The 16,351-nt window shown below is 41.0% G+C and overlaps 1 protein-coding gene and 1 non-coding gene across 5 annotated transcripts in view; both read left to right on the plus strand.

Moving 5' to 3' along the window:
- Nucleotides 1–16,351, plus strand: part of MTHFD1 (methylenetetrahydrofolate dehydrogenase, cyclohydrolase and formyltetrahydrofolate synthetase 1) — a 60,339-nt gene that overhangs the window by 5,025 nt on the left and 38,963 nt on the right. For all 4 annotated transcript variants that reach the window (XM_036841651.1, XM_036841652.1, XM_036841653.1 and 1 more), the window contains 3 exons: nt 7,492–7,576; nt 15,579–15,638; nt 16,079–16,132. In XM_036841651.1, the coding sequence (XP_036697546.1) occupies nt 7,492–7,576; nt 15,579–15,638; nt 16,079–16,132 (199 nt within the window). The remainder of the gene's footprint in view (nt 1–7,491; nt 7,577–15,578; nt 15,639–16,078; nt 16,133–16,351) is intronic.
- Nucleotides 5,127–5,233, plus strand: LOC118891597. Its single transcript, XR_005019150.1, has one exon. It is a non-coding gene; the product is annotated as a U6 spliceosomal RNA (small nuclear RNA).

The raw sequence follows: 16,351 nt of genomic DNA on the forward strand, positions 1-16,351 counted from the left end.
AGCTCATACTCATTGTGAAAGGAACTCCTGGGCAAAGATTTGAAGGAGGTGGGGCCACGAGCCTGCTAGTGTTACGGGGAAGAGAGTTCACTGCCTTGCATGACTTAAGATAAATGATCTTTCCTTTGGATTTTGGTGCCCAAGTACTAGTCCCTGCTTATTTAGTAAGCAGCCTTTTGGACCTAAGCCCTTTCTACCCAAGATTGTCCTTTAGTCTTCTCTAAAAGCAGAAAGGCCAGGTCTCTGTGAGCCTTTTCTCAGATAAGAGCTGTTGGCCTGCTCTTCCTTTTCAAGTGGATACCCCAGTTTTCTACAGTTTCTCGGCATTCCCCTTGGATGATGATCCAGAGGCCTGCTTGAGATTAGGGCCATAATCTGCTCTGATGGCCAGATCTGTGGTTAGATACCCCTGAAATAGGAGTAATTCTGGGTGTTGGGCCCTCACTTTCGGATCCTGAGGCTTGGGGCCACCCCATCATGTCTCGTAACTCTTGCTACCAGCTGAAGATTGCAGAATGGTAACCTGGAGGCCAAATGTAGTTATGTTTTGTTGGGATTACAGAGTTATTTTTAGAAATTGGATTACCTCCTGACACGTTAGTGTGTAGTTACACAGAAGAATCTGGATGCCTGGCCTTTTGAAAGGACGTGGAAAGCTTAGCAATACCATGCTCTCTGTTCTTAGTGTCACCAATTTGCTGGATCTGAGTAGAAGCCGCCCCCACCCCCAAGTGAGGGCGGGGGAAGGTGGGGCCAGTTGTTCAGGCATCCTACCGCACCCTGTTGTGTGCACCTGGACACTGACAATGCTGTTTCTCTGTGTGACCTTTCTCTAATGCTAACGCACTTTTAGGCTCTTTTTAAAATCCTATCTTTTATGAAGCCTTTCTCCACCGATCAACCTACTTTGCAGCTCCATTCGTTTCCTCTAGATCAGTGGTTCTTAAACGGGGGCAGTTTTGTCCCTCCTTCCACCCCAGGCCACGTTTGGACATGTCTGGAGACATTTTTGCCTGTCATATGGGGAGTGGCTGTGCGCTGGCGGCATCTAGAGGTAGAAGCCAGGGTTGCTGCTAAGCACCCTACAATGCATGGGATGTCCCCACAGCAAAGAGTTATCTGGCCCAAATGTTAGTTGTGTTGAGATCGATAAACCCTGATCTAGAAGTTTAAAAAGCATTTATTCTGTCACTGTGTATGTGGATTAATGATGACCTTTACACTCACTGGGAATTGGGGGGTTCATTAGAATTTTACACGTTTAGCTATTTTCATGTCATAAATATCAGGCAATTCACCTTTCCCTTAGGTCTTTGAGAGAGTTTGAGAGAATTGGGTGGAAGAATTTTACATTATAAATTTTCATTGGAGCATAAAGTAGATTCACATTAAGCTTTCAAATATATATTTGAGGTAACTGTCAAGTTTAGTAAATATTTGCATTAAATTATAGTAATTCTTTTTTTAATAAATTTACTTTATTGAAGTATAATTGATTTGCAATGTTATATTAGTTTCTGCTGTACAGCAAAGTGTTTCAGAGAGATATATATATATATATATATATATATATATATACACATACACATATATATATATATATACACATTCTTTTTCATATTCTTTTCCATTATGGTTTATCGCAGGATATTGAATATAGTTCCCTGTGCTATACAGTAGGACCTTGTTTATCCATTCTATATATAATAGCTTGCATCTGCTAATCCCAAACTCCCACCCCTCCCCCACCTGCCCCCCTTGGCAACCACAAGTCTGTTCTCTATGTCTGTGAGTCTGTTTCTGTTTTATAGATAAGTTCATTTGTGTCATATTTTAGATTCCACGTATAAGTGATATCATATGGTATTTGTCTTTCTGACTTACTTCACTTAGTGTGATAATCTCTAGGTCCATCCATGTTGCTGCAAATGGCATTATTTCATTCTTTTTTTATGGCTGAGAAGTAGTCCATTGCATATACGTACCACATCTTCTTTATCTATTAATCTGTCGATGGGCATTTAGGTTGTCTCCATGTCTTGGCTATTGTAGTGCTTCTGTGAACATAAGGGTGCATGTATCTTTTTGAATTATAGTTTTGTCCAGATATATGCCCAGGAGTGGGATTGCTGGATCATTTGGCAACTCTATTTTTAGTTTTTTGAGGAACCTCCATGCTGTTTTCCATAGTGGCTGCACCAATTTACATTCCCACCAACAATGTAAGAGGGTTCCCTTTTCGCCACACCCTCTCCAGCATTTATTGTTTGTAGATTTTTTGATGATGGCCATTCTAACTAGTGTGAGGTGATTCCTCATTGTAGTTTTGATTTGCATTTCTCTAATTAATCATGTTGAGCATCTTTTCATGTGTCTGTTGGTCATCTGTATGTCTTCTTTGGAGAAATGTCTATTTAGGTCTTCTGACCATTTTTTTGATCGGGTTGCTTGTTTTTTTCGTTATCGAGTTATGTGAGTTGTTTGTATATTTTGGAAATTAAGCCATTGTTGGTTGCATCATTTGCAAATATGTTCTTCAACAAGGAGGTAATTTAATCTTTTAATTTGACTTAACTAACTAGGAATTTGAAATATATGCCTTTCTTGGAACACTAGGTGGCCTCAATTGTTTTTACAAGGAACTACATGTTAAGTTTTTCAGAAAATTTGAAGAATTTTTTAGCAGTGTAACAGTTGTAATGAAACATAAAACAGCAAATGAACAAAATGAAAATAAAGCAGATGAAATCAGACATTTGTGTTGTACTGCATTGTAAAATCTTATAACAACAGTCCCCTTGTGGGGGTGGGGGAGGGTGAGAAATGTATGTCCTTGTTTAGAATAGCCCTGCATGTTGAAGATGAATGTTCTTGATTTTTCTCTGATTAGTTACTAAAGGCCTATTCTGTGGACCTTTTGAAGATCATTTGCAAATTCCTCGAAGCCTGTGCTACATTTCAGTGTTTGTTGACTGGGCAGCTTTTTTCTCATCATGTAGGTTTCTTAGCCATGTAGCTAAATACCCTTTACCGCCTCCTTTTCCTACCTGTAGCTTCTGTTGAGATGTCCTTGTTACGTTATATTTTAGCAATGCTTTTTTTCTCAGTCATAAAATGTCCAAAATTTGAAAATAGGCCATTATGTAAAACAGAATGAGTTGGAATTCATAATGGAATAATTGTACAAGACTTGAGGCAAGAGATCTGGGTGACTGTTAGAGATATTAGGCTCTGACTAGGACTCTTCAAGGGTGATGTGATTCTGTAGGGATGTACACATTTGACTTTTGTTGACTAGGCTCTTTGACAACTATATGTGGGAGAAGTCAACTTGGAGAAAACTGATAGTCACGCAAATAACTCTTATCCATAGAGATTCAAACAAATTTTGACAGGTTGAGCTATAAATGATTTCCACTGTGATTTTTGCACCTTAGAAAAGATAACCCCAAACATTGCATTTTATTGGCCAGTAGCAGGGTTTCTCATCCTTGGGCACTATTAACATTTGGGCTGGATAATTCTTTGTTGTTCTTTGTCCCGTGCATTGTAGGATATGTAATTGTATCCCTAGCCTCTACCCACTAGATACCAGTAGTAACTTAGTTAAAACTGCATCTGTGTCTGTTCATGTTTAATTAGCTACGACTATTTTACTAGCATCTGTCCATCAGGACCAGAGAGACTTCAATGGTTTACTGCTACTTGGTCCTGCTACCTTCATTGGCACTCTAGTACTGATTTCTCCTACATCAAGATTGAGATATGTCTTCCCTTAGATTTTAGAGAATGTTGATGGAAGATGGTGTGACTGGCATGTGTAGTTCTATTCAGGGATCAGGGGTGTTTCTCCACATGCCCACTTCTGCCTCACTTTGCCCCCAGAATCTTTACCAGGATGGTATAACTCATGGGGCCGAGGATAGAAATGGGAGGCGTCTGCAATTCAAGGAAGTTTCTGTTTATTTAGGAGGGTTCGGTGATTCGAAAGTTGTTCCATTATAGCATTTATACTTTCTGGAAGTGAGCTATAAAAATTAAAGGGGTTCCCACCATTTAATTCATCACAGCTCTATGACCCTAAAATAAAGATAGACGAGGGAGGGAGTATTAATTTTTCTCTCCATGTTCTTCTTCTGTAGTTTCTTCAACTTCAGACACACCTGACACTTGGCTTGTTCCACTTTTCGTTTTAAGGTGCTTCGGTTAGTGGCCAACCAAGAAAACCAGGCAGGAAAAAAATTTTAAGGGACTTAATGGAGACGTAATTACAGTTGTCTTGATTTTTTTCTTTTTTCCTCACCAGGGCAGAAGATTTTCCACTGGTTGCTTTAGTGTTCTGGGCTGTCTAGTTCTTGCTGATTGTGGTTTATGTGCACTTAAAAATGTCTCATTGCTATTCTGGTCATGTCTCAGAAAGAAGCCCAAGTGTTAGCTTTTAAACAAATCTTTGTAGTTGGAAGAATGTCCCTGCTAATGCAACTTTTAAAACAGTCCTGCTTCTTAGAAAAGTTTAAGGGAGTCAGTATAACTGATCTCAAGCTATAATCTTTTTTAGGGAAAAAAAAATGCGTACTTAGACCCATTTAAATTATAGCATAGAAAATACAGAACATTTTGTTCTTTGCTCTTAACCTACTGGGCTGAAACAACATTTTCCACCTATACCACCTTGTAGTACTGGGTTCCTGTAGCTTGCTACCTGCTGGGTATAAGTATTATGTTTATTTGTCCCTAGATTCCTTCCTTTTGGGTCTCAAATGCTTACTTATTCTACAATCCTTATAAGATTTGGTAAATAAATTCACTGTATCAGTATGAAATCTGCTCTGTTCTTAAAGTATTTGTAGTTGTCCGTCTTCCCAGCTCCATTTCACAACCCCCAAAACCTGAGAGTCATCTGTAGCCCTGGCATTTCCTCCGTGTTTCATGTTTAGTATATCTGGAATACGTCTACTTCTTGCCAGCTTACCACTGATACCTTAATCCAAGCCGCCATCACCTCTGGCCTGGCCTGGATTTTGCAATTGCAGTGACTTCTTGCTGCTGTCCCTGATTCTCACCGTTCCCTCTCGGGTCTGTTCCCAATTCAGCAGCCAGAATAATCCTTTAAAAATGTAAGTCCGGTGCTCACTTTGGCAGAACATATACTAAAATTGGAACGATACAGAGAAGATTAGCATGGCCCCTGCGCAAGGATGACATGCAAATTCATGAAGTGTTCCATATTTTTGGTGCTGATGAACCTAGTTGCAGGGCAGGAATAAAGAGGTAGACATAGAGAATGGACTTGAGGACATGGGGTGGGAGGGTGAAGCTGGGGTGAAGTGAGAGTAGCATCGACACACATACACTACCGAATGTGAAATACATAGGTGGTGGGAAGCAGCAGCATAGCACGGGGAGATTGGCTCGGTGCTTTGCGATGACCTAGAGGGGTGGGATAGGGAGGATGGGAGGGAGGCTCAAGAGGGAGGGGATATGGGGACATATGTATGCATATGGCTGATTCGCTTTGTCGCGCAACAGAAACTAACACGGTATTGTGAAGCAGTTATACTCCAATAAAGATCTATTTTTAAAAAAATGTAAGTCCAATCATGTCAGCCCTGTTGAAAACCCTCTAATGGCTTCCCATCACATTCCGAATAAATGACTGTCTACCTCATTTGATTACTGCTTCCCCTTGGGCCTCAATTACCCACTCAGGGCCTTTGCACTTGCTGTTCTTTCTGTAAATTGGCCCTGGGAAAGCCACCCGACCTGACTGCTTAGAGCCTGTGTCTACATCTGTGAGCAGGAATAAGAAAGCTTTTTGTCCCTCTCATACTTCAGAGGGTTATTGAGAGTCTCAGACGTGTTCACTTCTTCTCACTGTTGTGTCTCCTTACTGTCTCACATTGTGCCAGGAATGGCGGGCTCTTTACCCCCACCCCCCACCCCAAACCGTGGGTTTTGTTTGGGTCGAGAGGGTTAAGGAGAAGCAGTGGAAACCTTTGCTTAGCACTCTGTGTTCATACAGTGGTTGGGGGAAGGAAGGGGAGAGGAGAGAGTGGAGTCTGGAAACTTGGGCCCTGGGAGAGACCTTCTGCAGCTCCCCGGGCAGCACTTCTGATCATCATGCAGGAGAAACAGCTGTGGCTGGAACTGCTGGGGAGTTTCAGTGGCAGCCTAGGAAAAACTTGGCAGCTATAGTATCTTCGGTTATCTTGTGTCAGAGCAGAATTGTGGCCTCTGTTCAGGTCAAATCCCAGTAAAAGGAAATCCAACAGTCCATTAATACTTCTTTTGAACGATATGATTTATAGAATACTGATTTGAAAAAACAAGGCTATTAGCTTAGAAGATTTTGAAGTCTTCGGTATGACTTCTTGTATCGTTCAACATTCTTACCATTTACTAGGCTAATACACATAATCTATTTTTGTGACTCCTGTGCCTTTTTATGCCAGATATTTGTCAAGTGTGGAGAACTGGGGAAGGGAGTAACCAAATTAGGATGAGGGAAGAGATGCTTGCTAATGTCCGGGTATATTTGTTTGTCAAGTGTGGTTAAGATGAAAAAAGATAAATGACAAAACTGATTCTTCAGGAGAGACAGATCCTGTTCAAGTTAATAACTGTATCATAACTGGACAAGGTTGGACTACTTTGAATGTTTACTTATAGATGTAATTTATTTGATGTCTTACTGTATTGTTGAGAGTTGTGTGTTAGTAAATTGATGTATCTTTGTTTCACAAGAGGTTATACTTTCAACCTTGAGTAAGGAAAATTCTTTTGTGAATTAGGATATAATTTGTAAATTCATATTGAATTCAGAGTGGGATTCATTGATTTATCATTCAGCCTTATGTGGATACCCTGTGATCATCTTACTAGGTAGGGTAAGTTGAGCAGAAGGTGTGAGCTTGAGTTCTTTCCTGCAGACTTTTTTCCTACAGCACCTGAAGAGTGGAAAGGCTGAAAAAGATGAGGATTAGCAGCCTTCCAGAAGTGTTGGTCCAAGTTTTTATTTGTTCACTGTATGATTTTGAATGCCATCAACTAGTATTTTTTTTTTATTATTTTTAATTTTATATTGGAGTTAGTTGATTTACAATGTTTCAGTTTCAGGTGTACAACAGAGTGATTCAGTTATACATATACGTGTATCCTTCAGATTCTTTTCCCATTTAGGTTATTACAGAATATTGAGTAGAGTTCCCTGTATTATACAGTAGGTCCTTGTTGATTGTCTATTTTATATATTCAACTAGTATGTTTTAAACTGGCCCATACCCCATGGCCCAGTGTCAATAAGAGTTAGAAAAGATCCATGTCTACTTGAGGCCTGGAAAATTGATGGGTGGTACAGGACATATTATATCAGATAATGTCTGTTAATGAAGGTGTTTTTAATTTAAAAGAGAAATACATCCAGTAATACACATTGCTTATTTGTGGCTTGAAACATTAAATGTTAACTCCAATTTTTTCCTGTTTCTCTAGGCAAATAAGGGAGAGACTGAAGAACCAAGTCATTCAGATGAAGGAGCAAGCACCTGGTTTCACACCAGGCCTAGCAATTTTACAGGTATTGTGATAGTGTATTTCTACTAACATCTTTCTTCCTTTCTCAATCTCTTGATAGCATTTAAGACAACAGGCACATCAAAGCTCTTTCTCTTTTTTTTTGGCTTCTGTGAAACCTCAGACCTTTTCAGTTTTTCTTTGCAGCCTCCTCCTCTTCAGCTCAACTTCTGTGTGTTGGCCTGTCCTGGCCCTCTGCTCATCTCTGTGGGTACCTTTCCCTAATCCAGTATCTCTTGACCTTTGGTCTTAGGACCCCTTTACACCCATAAACTTTCATTTATATGGATTTATCCATTGATATATACTATTTAGAAATTAAAAATAAGAGGTTTAAAGACATTTGTATATTTAAAAATGCCAAGAGTAAGCTCACTGTGTGTTAGCATAAGTAACATTTTTATGACAAAGTAACTTTTAGAAACAAAATTGAGTGAGAAGAGGGGCATTGTTTTACCTTTTTGCAAAACCCTGTACTGTCTGGCTTAATGGAAGACAGCTGGATTCCCATCTACTTGTATATTCAATCTCTTCCTATGCTGGTTTGATTGAAATATATGGAGAACATCTGACCTTATAGAGACGTATGGTTGTAAAAGGAAGAGTTCTTTTAATAGTCTTCCCAGATAATTGTGGATATTTTTCTTTAATACTATAAGGACTCAGTAAGTAAAGTTTTTAAAAGGTAGTTGCAGTGTGGACTCTGAAACTTGTTATCAGTGAACTTTCATACTTTGTTAAATCAAAATCTTGTTTTATGTTGCAGTTTGAATGGCTATTTACCTGTGTCTGGTTTTATGTCCTTCATTCCCCATTTGGAAAATAATGGTTCACTGAATTATGCAGGTCTTCCAAATGTTAACACGTTTCATTATGCAATATTTTAAAAATCATGATCATTAATATCACCAACAAACTTATCAGAAAAGTCTTTAAGTGTTGAGAAGTTGTCAAGCTCACAGGAGTACGTAAATACCAATTTTTGCTTGAAAGCTCAAATTTTGTCATTGGTAATCAATACTATTAGTTATTTTCCTTGAAGTAGTAGGCTCACTTTATCCAATTTTGCGAAAATATTTGCCAAATATTCAAGCCCAAATAATCATTATTTGTCAGTTGTTCTTTTAAGTAAAGATGGTGTTCCATTTAAAAATCTGCTAGTTCTGCTTGCAAGGCAAGAAAGCTCAAGTGCTTTTCCTGGTGACAACCACTTCTGTATGCGGCAGAAGTGCTTTGTGATTGCTTCCCCATTCTTTATGCAGAATATTAAAAAGACATGTACTCAAGGGTCAACGTTTAATAAAAATAATTTTTACTGCTTCATCAAGAGCACTTCTAAGTGAAATTGGTGTCTTTTTTTTTTTACTGAGACTGTGTGACTAGTACAGGTTGGTGCCATTGTCTTGATTTAGTGCTAGGTCATCAGCAGTCTTACACAGCCTAACTTGTGCAGCCTCAATACAGATGTCAATACAGTGAAAAAGGCAAATGACATCATAGTATTATGGCACTCGCAAATCTTCTGAAAGGGTGTTGGGGTTCCCGCAAGAGTGTGTGAACCGCACGTTGGGAACCATTGCCTCATGCAGTTTTATCTGACCTCAGATATCAGCTGTAGGTCAGGAACTGGTAAACCTGGATCTCTTCTGGTTCTAGGCTCTTGGCTTCTAGGACATCACTCCTTCTCTAATCTTTTTTGCTTGTTGTTCCTGATACCTAGACCACTCGAATACCTCAACGCTCAGCCCTCAGACTTCTTTTCTACCTTATTTTTTCCCTAAGTGAGCTCCCTCAGTCCCATAGCTACATGGGAGAATACTTTCTGTCTGAGGTTTCTTTCAAGAGCTCCAGATTCATCCAGTAAGAGGCCTTCAATAAATAGGAGGTATTTAATAAATATGTGTCATGTGGCCAGATGTACAAATGAATGTTTGAAGGGTTGATTGGGATGACAGGAAACTGATAGCTTGCATTTGAAATTCCCTTCAGAAGCCCCTGCTTCCTCACTTCACATTTCTCTCTGTATGTATGTCTCCATGTATATCATTTAATCCCTTGCTAAGTTTCTGTTCCATGTTCATCAAGAATTTCAGAGTGAATGGTACTTAAATATTTTCCCCCATTGCTATTCATTATCTGAGAGGCCTTAGTTGAGAAGAAAAGCACAGAAGGCCTGTCGTTCTGCCTGGTATGTCCTGTGCTGTGGTGGATTTTCCATTTTTGCAAATTACTAAGAATCGAAGGTATATGTTGTGAGTGTCACTTGGTACTTTTGTGGGACAGTTATTTCTTGGCTTATTCTTGTGAATTGTTTGTTGTAGGAAGAGTAAATGTCGTAGACAAGAAATCTGTTTCTGTAAACCTTTTTGTAGCAATATTGAGGGGTTTTTTTTTTTTCTTGCTTTTTTAAAATTGACTTCCAAACTCCTATTTTAAATTTATTGATTGCAAAGCGTTTTTGTTACATAAACACTGTTCTGCAGCTTGTCTCTTATGTCCTTGCAATAAAACAGTGGTAGAATATTTTAATCTTGTACTTTAGCACCAGAATCAACATCTTTCTATGATGCAAGGCTCACAGATTATGTTGTAATCACATCTGTGCCACCTCAGATCTCTTGTTTGTTTTCCATCCTGGTGACAGGCACCACCATTTTCCCACACACTCAAACTAGAAACCTGAGCTGTCTCTTTTGGGCATCTCCCTGCTCTCTACATCCCCTTAGGGACTAAGGTACTATTGGTAATGCCTCTCATAAGCTCTTGGGATATCTTCCCTCCTTTTGATTTCTACTGCTCCCACCCTCTGGGCCGCTAGTCAACTGCTTACAGGCTTCTGATCTGGATGCTTCCAGTCCTTTTAACTGCAAATGTAGCCCTTGTCAAAATGCAAATCTGATCACAATCCATCCAGCTACACCCACTCTCCCCATCCTTTACAGAAGGAACAACAGTACTGCTTATGTAGAGTGACTCCTGGAGTTCAAATGATTTGTATATATTACTAGTTGTTCTGATTTTTATACTACCCCTACGAGATGGGAGCTGTATGAAACCGAGCAGGACCCTGTGGGGCCCTCCCTGGTACAAATCCTTCCTGTGTCCCCCATATCTTGTTTGTTGGAAATAGGCTTCATTCAGCCTCCTTGACCTTCCCTGAGTTCCATAGGACATATTCACACAGTTGCTAATCAGGGAAGGGAGGGGATGCAGAAACACGGGAGGAACGGTCTAGAAACAGTGGTGCAGCACAGCCTTGGGGCAGGGTCCTGGCTCCTCCTCAGGGAATATACATAACAATATCTGTGAGTTCTTCTGCAGAACTGAGACCCCCAGGTGGAGGATGGCAACTTCAGGCTGAGCACAAGATTCCTGGAATACCGCCCTGTTACCTCACCATCAACCAATCAAAAGAAAGTCACATACCCTGTAGCCCTCAACCCAAATTTTGCCTGTAAAAACATTTCCCTCAAAACCATCAGGGAGTTTGGGGTTTTAGAGTACGAGCCACCCATTCTCCTTGCTTGGCCCTGCAATAAACCTTTCTTTGCTCCAAACTCCGACGTTTCAGTTTGTTTGGCCTCACTGTGCCTGGAGCACCCTAACCTGCGTTCAGTAACAGTAACTGGTGGTCAAAGATCTTGGGTAGCTTGCCCAGAGCCACAGACATGAAGGTACTGAGTCTGGATAGGAACCCAGCTCTATCTGTCTCCAAAATCAATTTGCTTTTCCCATTCGTTTCTCTAATTCATTAGCATTAAGGATATTCAGGATCTGGTCCAGGCATATATACCTAGAAGTTGGAATTTCTTTTAAAATAGCAGACTGATAACTTCCAAATAGTTAAATATTTAACGGAAATTAAGACTTGGCTTTTCATCACAAGAGATACAAATGATGGACTTCCCTGGTGGCGCAGTGGTTAAGAATCCACCTGCCAATGCAAGGGACATGGGTTTGAGCCCTGGTCTGGGAAGATCCCACATGCCGCAGAGCAACTAAGCCCGTGCGCCACAACTACTGAGCCTGTGCTCTGGAGCCCACGAGCCACAACTACAGAAGCCCACACACCTAGGGTCCATGCTCTGCAACAAGAGAAACCACCACAGTGAGAAGCCCACGCACCACAACGAAGAGTAGCCCCCGCTCACTGCAACTAGAGGAAGCCCGTGCATAGCAACGAAGACCCAACGCAGCCAAAAAATAAATAAATAATTTAAAAAAAAAAGATACAAATGAAGCTGTATTTCCATAAAATAGTTATTAATAATATAATAACACTTGCTTCCTACCAGGTATTATTTAAAGTGCTTTTTATAAATTTATTTATTTTATTTATTTTATTTTTGGCTGTGTCGGGTCTTCGTTGCTGCACACAGGCTTTTCTCTAGTTGCAGCGAGCAGGGGCTACTCTTCCTTGTGGTGTGCGGGCTTCTCATTGCAGTGGCTTCTCTTGTTGCAGAGCACAGGCTCTAGGCGTGCAAGCTCAGTAGTTGTGGCTTGCGGGCTGTAGAGTGCAGGCTCAGTAGTTGTGGCATACAGCCTTAGTTGCTCCGCAGCATGTGGGATCTTCCTGGACCAGGGCTTGAACCCGTGTCCCCTGCATTGGCGGGCGGATTCTTAACCACTGCACCACCAGGGAAGCCCTAAAGTGCTTTATATATAGTAACTTATTCAGTCCTCACAAAAGACATGGACAAAACAAAAAAATAAACTCAATTGGCCTGAATGTTTACAAAAGGCTCCGGGAGCAGAAGAAAAATTAATCAGTAGACCAATACCCAAGATATTTTATGGTATAAAACAGGGATTGGTAAACTGTGGCCCATGTCCAAAATTGCTCAGGTTGTAAATGGTTAAAAAAGAAGGTATGACAGAGTATGTGGCCTGAAAAACCTAAAATATATGCTCCCTGGCCCTTTACAGAAACAGTTTGTAGATTCCTGGTGTAAAAAAAAAAAAATCCCTAACTTGTTCCAAGATAGTGTTGTAGGAAAAATGGGGCGCAAGAGGATGGTCATATCCCAGGTCTCGGGTGAGTCCCTCAGGCCGCCAGGTGAGGGTCCTTGGCTTTGCATAGGCAAGATTTCAAGAGTGAGCCATAGTGAAGTAAAAGCAAGTTTATTTAGAGAGGTACACGTTCCATAGACAGCGTAGGCCATCTTAAAAGGAGAGAGTGGTTCCGTGGTGTTGGGGTGGCTAGTTTTTATGGGCTGGGTAATTTCTTAGGCTAACAAGTGGGAGGATTAGTCCAGGTATTTTGGAGGAGGGGCAGGGACTTCCAGGAATAGGGCCGCCGCATCCACTTTTGGGCCTTTTATGGTCAGCCTTGGAACTGTCATGGCACCCATGGTTGTGTCATTTATGTTCTTGTCATATGCTAATGTATTACAATGAGTGTATAATGAGGCTCAAGGTCCACTGGAAGTAGACTCTTCCGCCATCTTGGACCTAATGTGTTCTAACCGATTTTTGTGGTATCCTGTTCTTAATGGTTGTGTCATTCTTGTAATGGTTGTGCCCTGCCCACTTCCTTTTCTGTCTCAATAGGACGTTTTTTGGATGATGTAATTCACCTCCTTCAAGGAAGAAATTGGTATTTCTGATAAAATGCTTAAGTGATTTTTTTTTTTTTTTAATAAACTATAATGGGATTAAGATTTGTTCTGGGAAACCAGTAGGCCATCCACCCACTTGCCTGTCAGTCAAGAATCTACTGTTCTTCAACTAAACATTCTTTTTGCATCCAGTCTATCAATGATTATATAACCATTTTTCCCTATGAAATGCCTATATGAGAATATTTGAACTGGATCTTAAGAGGTCTTTTTCTTTGCATTAGGATTACAGTAAGATTTTGACGTATGCTCATAACTGTTAAGCTTTCTGTTAAAAAACTGGTGGTAGTTTTGGAGTTTCAGAAAAATTCCTTCAGAAACATTCAGACAGAAAAGTTACCTATAAAGGAACAACAACAAAAGACTTCTGTCACACGAGGTGCCAAAGACAACAACTCTGAAGGAAAATGTCATGACTCCAAACTCAGCCAAACGTGCCTTCAAGTGCAAAGACAGCAGAGAAATATTTTCAGGTGCACACAGACTCAGGAAAATGCCCACACACCTTTCCTGGAAAAGTGACTTACAGTTGCATTTAGCTACATGAGAGGTGAAGATAAAGTATAGAACAGAGAAGTTGTAATTTATAAAAAAAAAAAAAAAAAAACCCGGCAGTGAGTGATAAAACCATTTAATCTCCGAGTTAAGTCGAAATAACTAATTGTAGTTATAAATATTGTCAACTTAAAAAACGTACAACGTGAGAGCTGTGAGTTGAGTTTATTCAATGTCTTACTGAGGGCTATAGCCTAGGAGACAGTGACGGTCTCTAATTGCTCAGAGAAATTGTTCCAAAGAGGTAGGGGAGGAGTCAGTATATATATTATGTGTGTGTATGTGAATTTGGGCTGGGGGATACAGGCAGTCAAGATCTCAGTGAAAGGCTACTGCTGGTCACAGGATCAGCTATCTCAGTTAATACCTTTTTTAAAAAAATAAATTTATTCATTTGCTTAATTTTTGGCTGCATCGGGTCTTCGCTGCTGCACGCGGGCTTTCCCTAGTTGTGGTGAGCGGGGGCTACTCTTCGTAGCGGTGCGTGGGCTTCTCATTGCGGTGGCTTCTCTTGTTGCAGAGCACGGGCTCTAGGTGCATGGGCTTCAGTAGTTGTGGCACGCAGGCTCAGTAGTTGTGGCTCACAGGCTTAGCTGCTCTGCCGCATGTGGGATCTTCCCAGACCAGAGCTCAAACCCATGTCCCCTGCATTGGCAGGTGGATTCTTAACCACTGCACCACAAGGGAAGCCCCCTCAGTTAATACTTTTAGGGCTTTTCTATGTGTGGGAAGATGCAAGAATCTGGGGTCATTGAAATTCTTCCTAAGACATTCATTTGAACTATCTAAGGGGCCCATATATTCCAAAACATGGATTGCTGCACCCTGAATTCCTTTCAGGGTGTACTTGCAGGTCAGCAACTGCAGGGGCTAATGACTTGATCCTTATAGAACTGAAATGGCAGGCAACATTCTTTGTTTACAATATTAATAAAAATGAAAAAACAGTACTCTATTTCCTACTTTGATCTAAAAATCCCAGAGTGTATTAAATCTGGTAACTGAATCAGTGAAGGTTGGATGATGGGGCAAAGATCATATATATAAAATGACGAAAACGAAACATGAGAGGCACTAAAATTCTAGGGAAGCCCCACAGGAAGCACCTAATGAATGCACTTAAGTGCAAATAACCCATAGAAAAATCAAATTCCCCTCACCGCATTCATCTGGCTCTTGAAATTCAAATTAGCACTGGCAAAACTGAGACTTCTCTATAAAGGACACCTGCAGCTAAGAGTAAGGCCGTGTTCTGTGAGCCTGAGGGGAGCTTCCAGTAACAGCATCAGCGTGACCAGACCTGGAGATACTCCGTCCCTAGGGCCAGCTTCTTTCTCCACGGTTGTCCTGTTTAAAGCAACCATGCATCAGTTACCTTTGGTGTCAAGGACGTACCGTTTTTCCCTCTGCAGTTTTGGGAGAAACCAAACTTATTGTGGCATATCACCCCGAGAGGACGTTTCAGCTTTGAAAAGGACAAATGTCAACCACTGAAACGTGGAAAAATATTTGTAAAGGAAAATTTTAGATAAATGATTACAGTGGAAAGCTAAATATGTCCGTGACTAAAGAAACAGGGAACATAGTGAGACCTAGCGTGGTGGGGCAGGGGATTTGGCTTCTGCGTGCTTCTTCCTCTGTCTTGAGGGCAGCAGACTGCCCTTTGCCTGGCGTGGGCGTCTGTTGCGTGTGAGCTAGGATTAGGTCCACCCTAATCCACGGACAGGAGTCTTGTGATTAAATATTCCTTTTATCAAAACTAACATTTTAGAAGCTTTTCCGTACACTTTGCCTTTCCCTAACCGTCTGATTTGCATGTCTTTATTATTCTAGGTCGGCAACAGAGATGATTCTAATCTTTATATAAACGTGAAGCTGAAGGCTGCTGAGGAGGTAAAGCCCAGAACAGCGGCGCCGACGCCCCGCCTCTCCACTCTTCCCCTCCCCTCCCCAGGTCCTGTCTGCCACCCCTTGCCCTTTGTGCTCCCCCCACAAAAACTTCTATCGCCCACAGCACACTTCAGTTTATGTATTTCGCAAGTTAGAAATGGGTGACAGAGCTTCAGCCTCTGGTTTGCCCTGGAATGTTTTCTAATCAGCGATCCGCTTGCTTCTAAAGAGCAGGAATAGTGGACATAAAACTGCTTAAGTGCCGTGGTGACAGTTAACAAGGAAACGATGGATGGGTCAAAGTGAGAGACTCATTCTTACAGGGTATATGAGGGTGAAATGATGCCTGCCACCTGGTTTCTCTTAGTCACATCTATAGAAGAAATGGGCCCATGTCTCAAGTCCTTTTGCCATGTACCTGTTTTAAATGTTCATTCTTACAGATCGGGATCAAAGCCACGCACATTAAGTTACCACGAACGGCCACAGAATCTGAGGTGAGCTGTTAAGAATCAACTGTTAAGAGGGCAGCCGAAGTGCTTTCCTCTCTGGTTTTAGTTTAGTGGAACTTTAGGGACTGATGCATTCAGCATACAAGAGACCTCCAGGTAATTCTTTCTTCACAGACTCAGCCTTCAGGAAATCTTTGAAAATACCCACAGAGTAAATGGGGCAGTGCTAGGTATGAATGTTTGGTACTCACAGTGTGATTGCTG

Source organism: Balaenoptera musculus, chromosome 2 (assembly GCF_009873245.2).
Source record: "Balaenoptera musculus isolate JJ_BM4_2016_0621 chromosome 2, mBalMus1.pri.v3, whole genome shotgun sequence".
In the NCBI taxonomy this organism is placed as follows: Eukaryota; Metazoa; Chordata; class Mammalia; order Artiodactyla; family Balaenopteridae; genus Balaenoptera; species Balaenoptera musculus.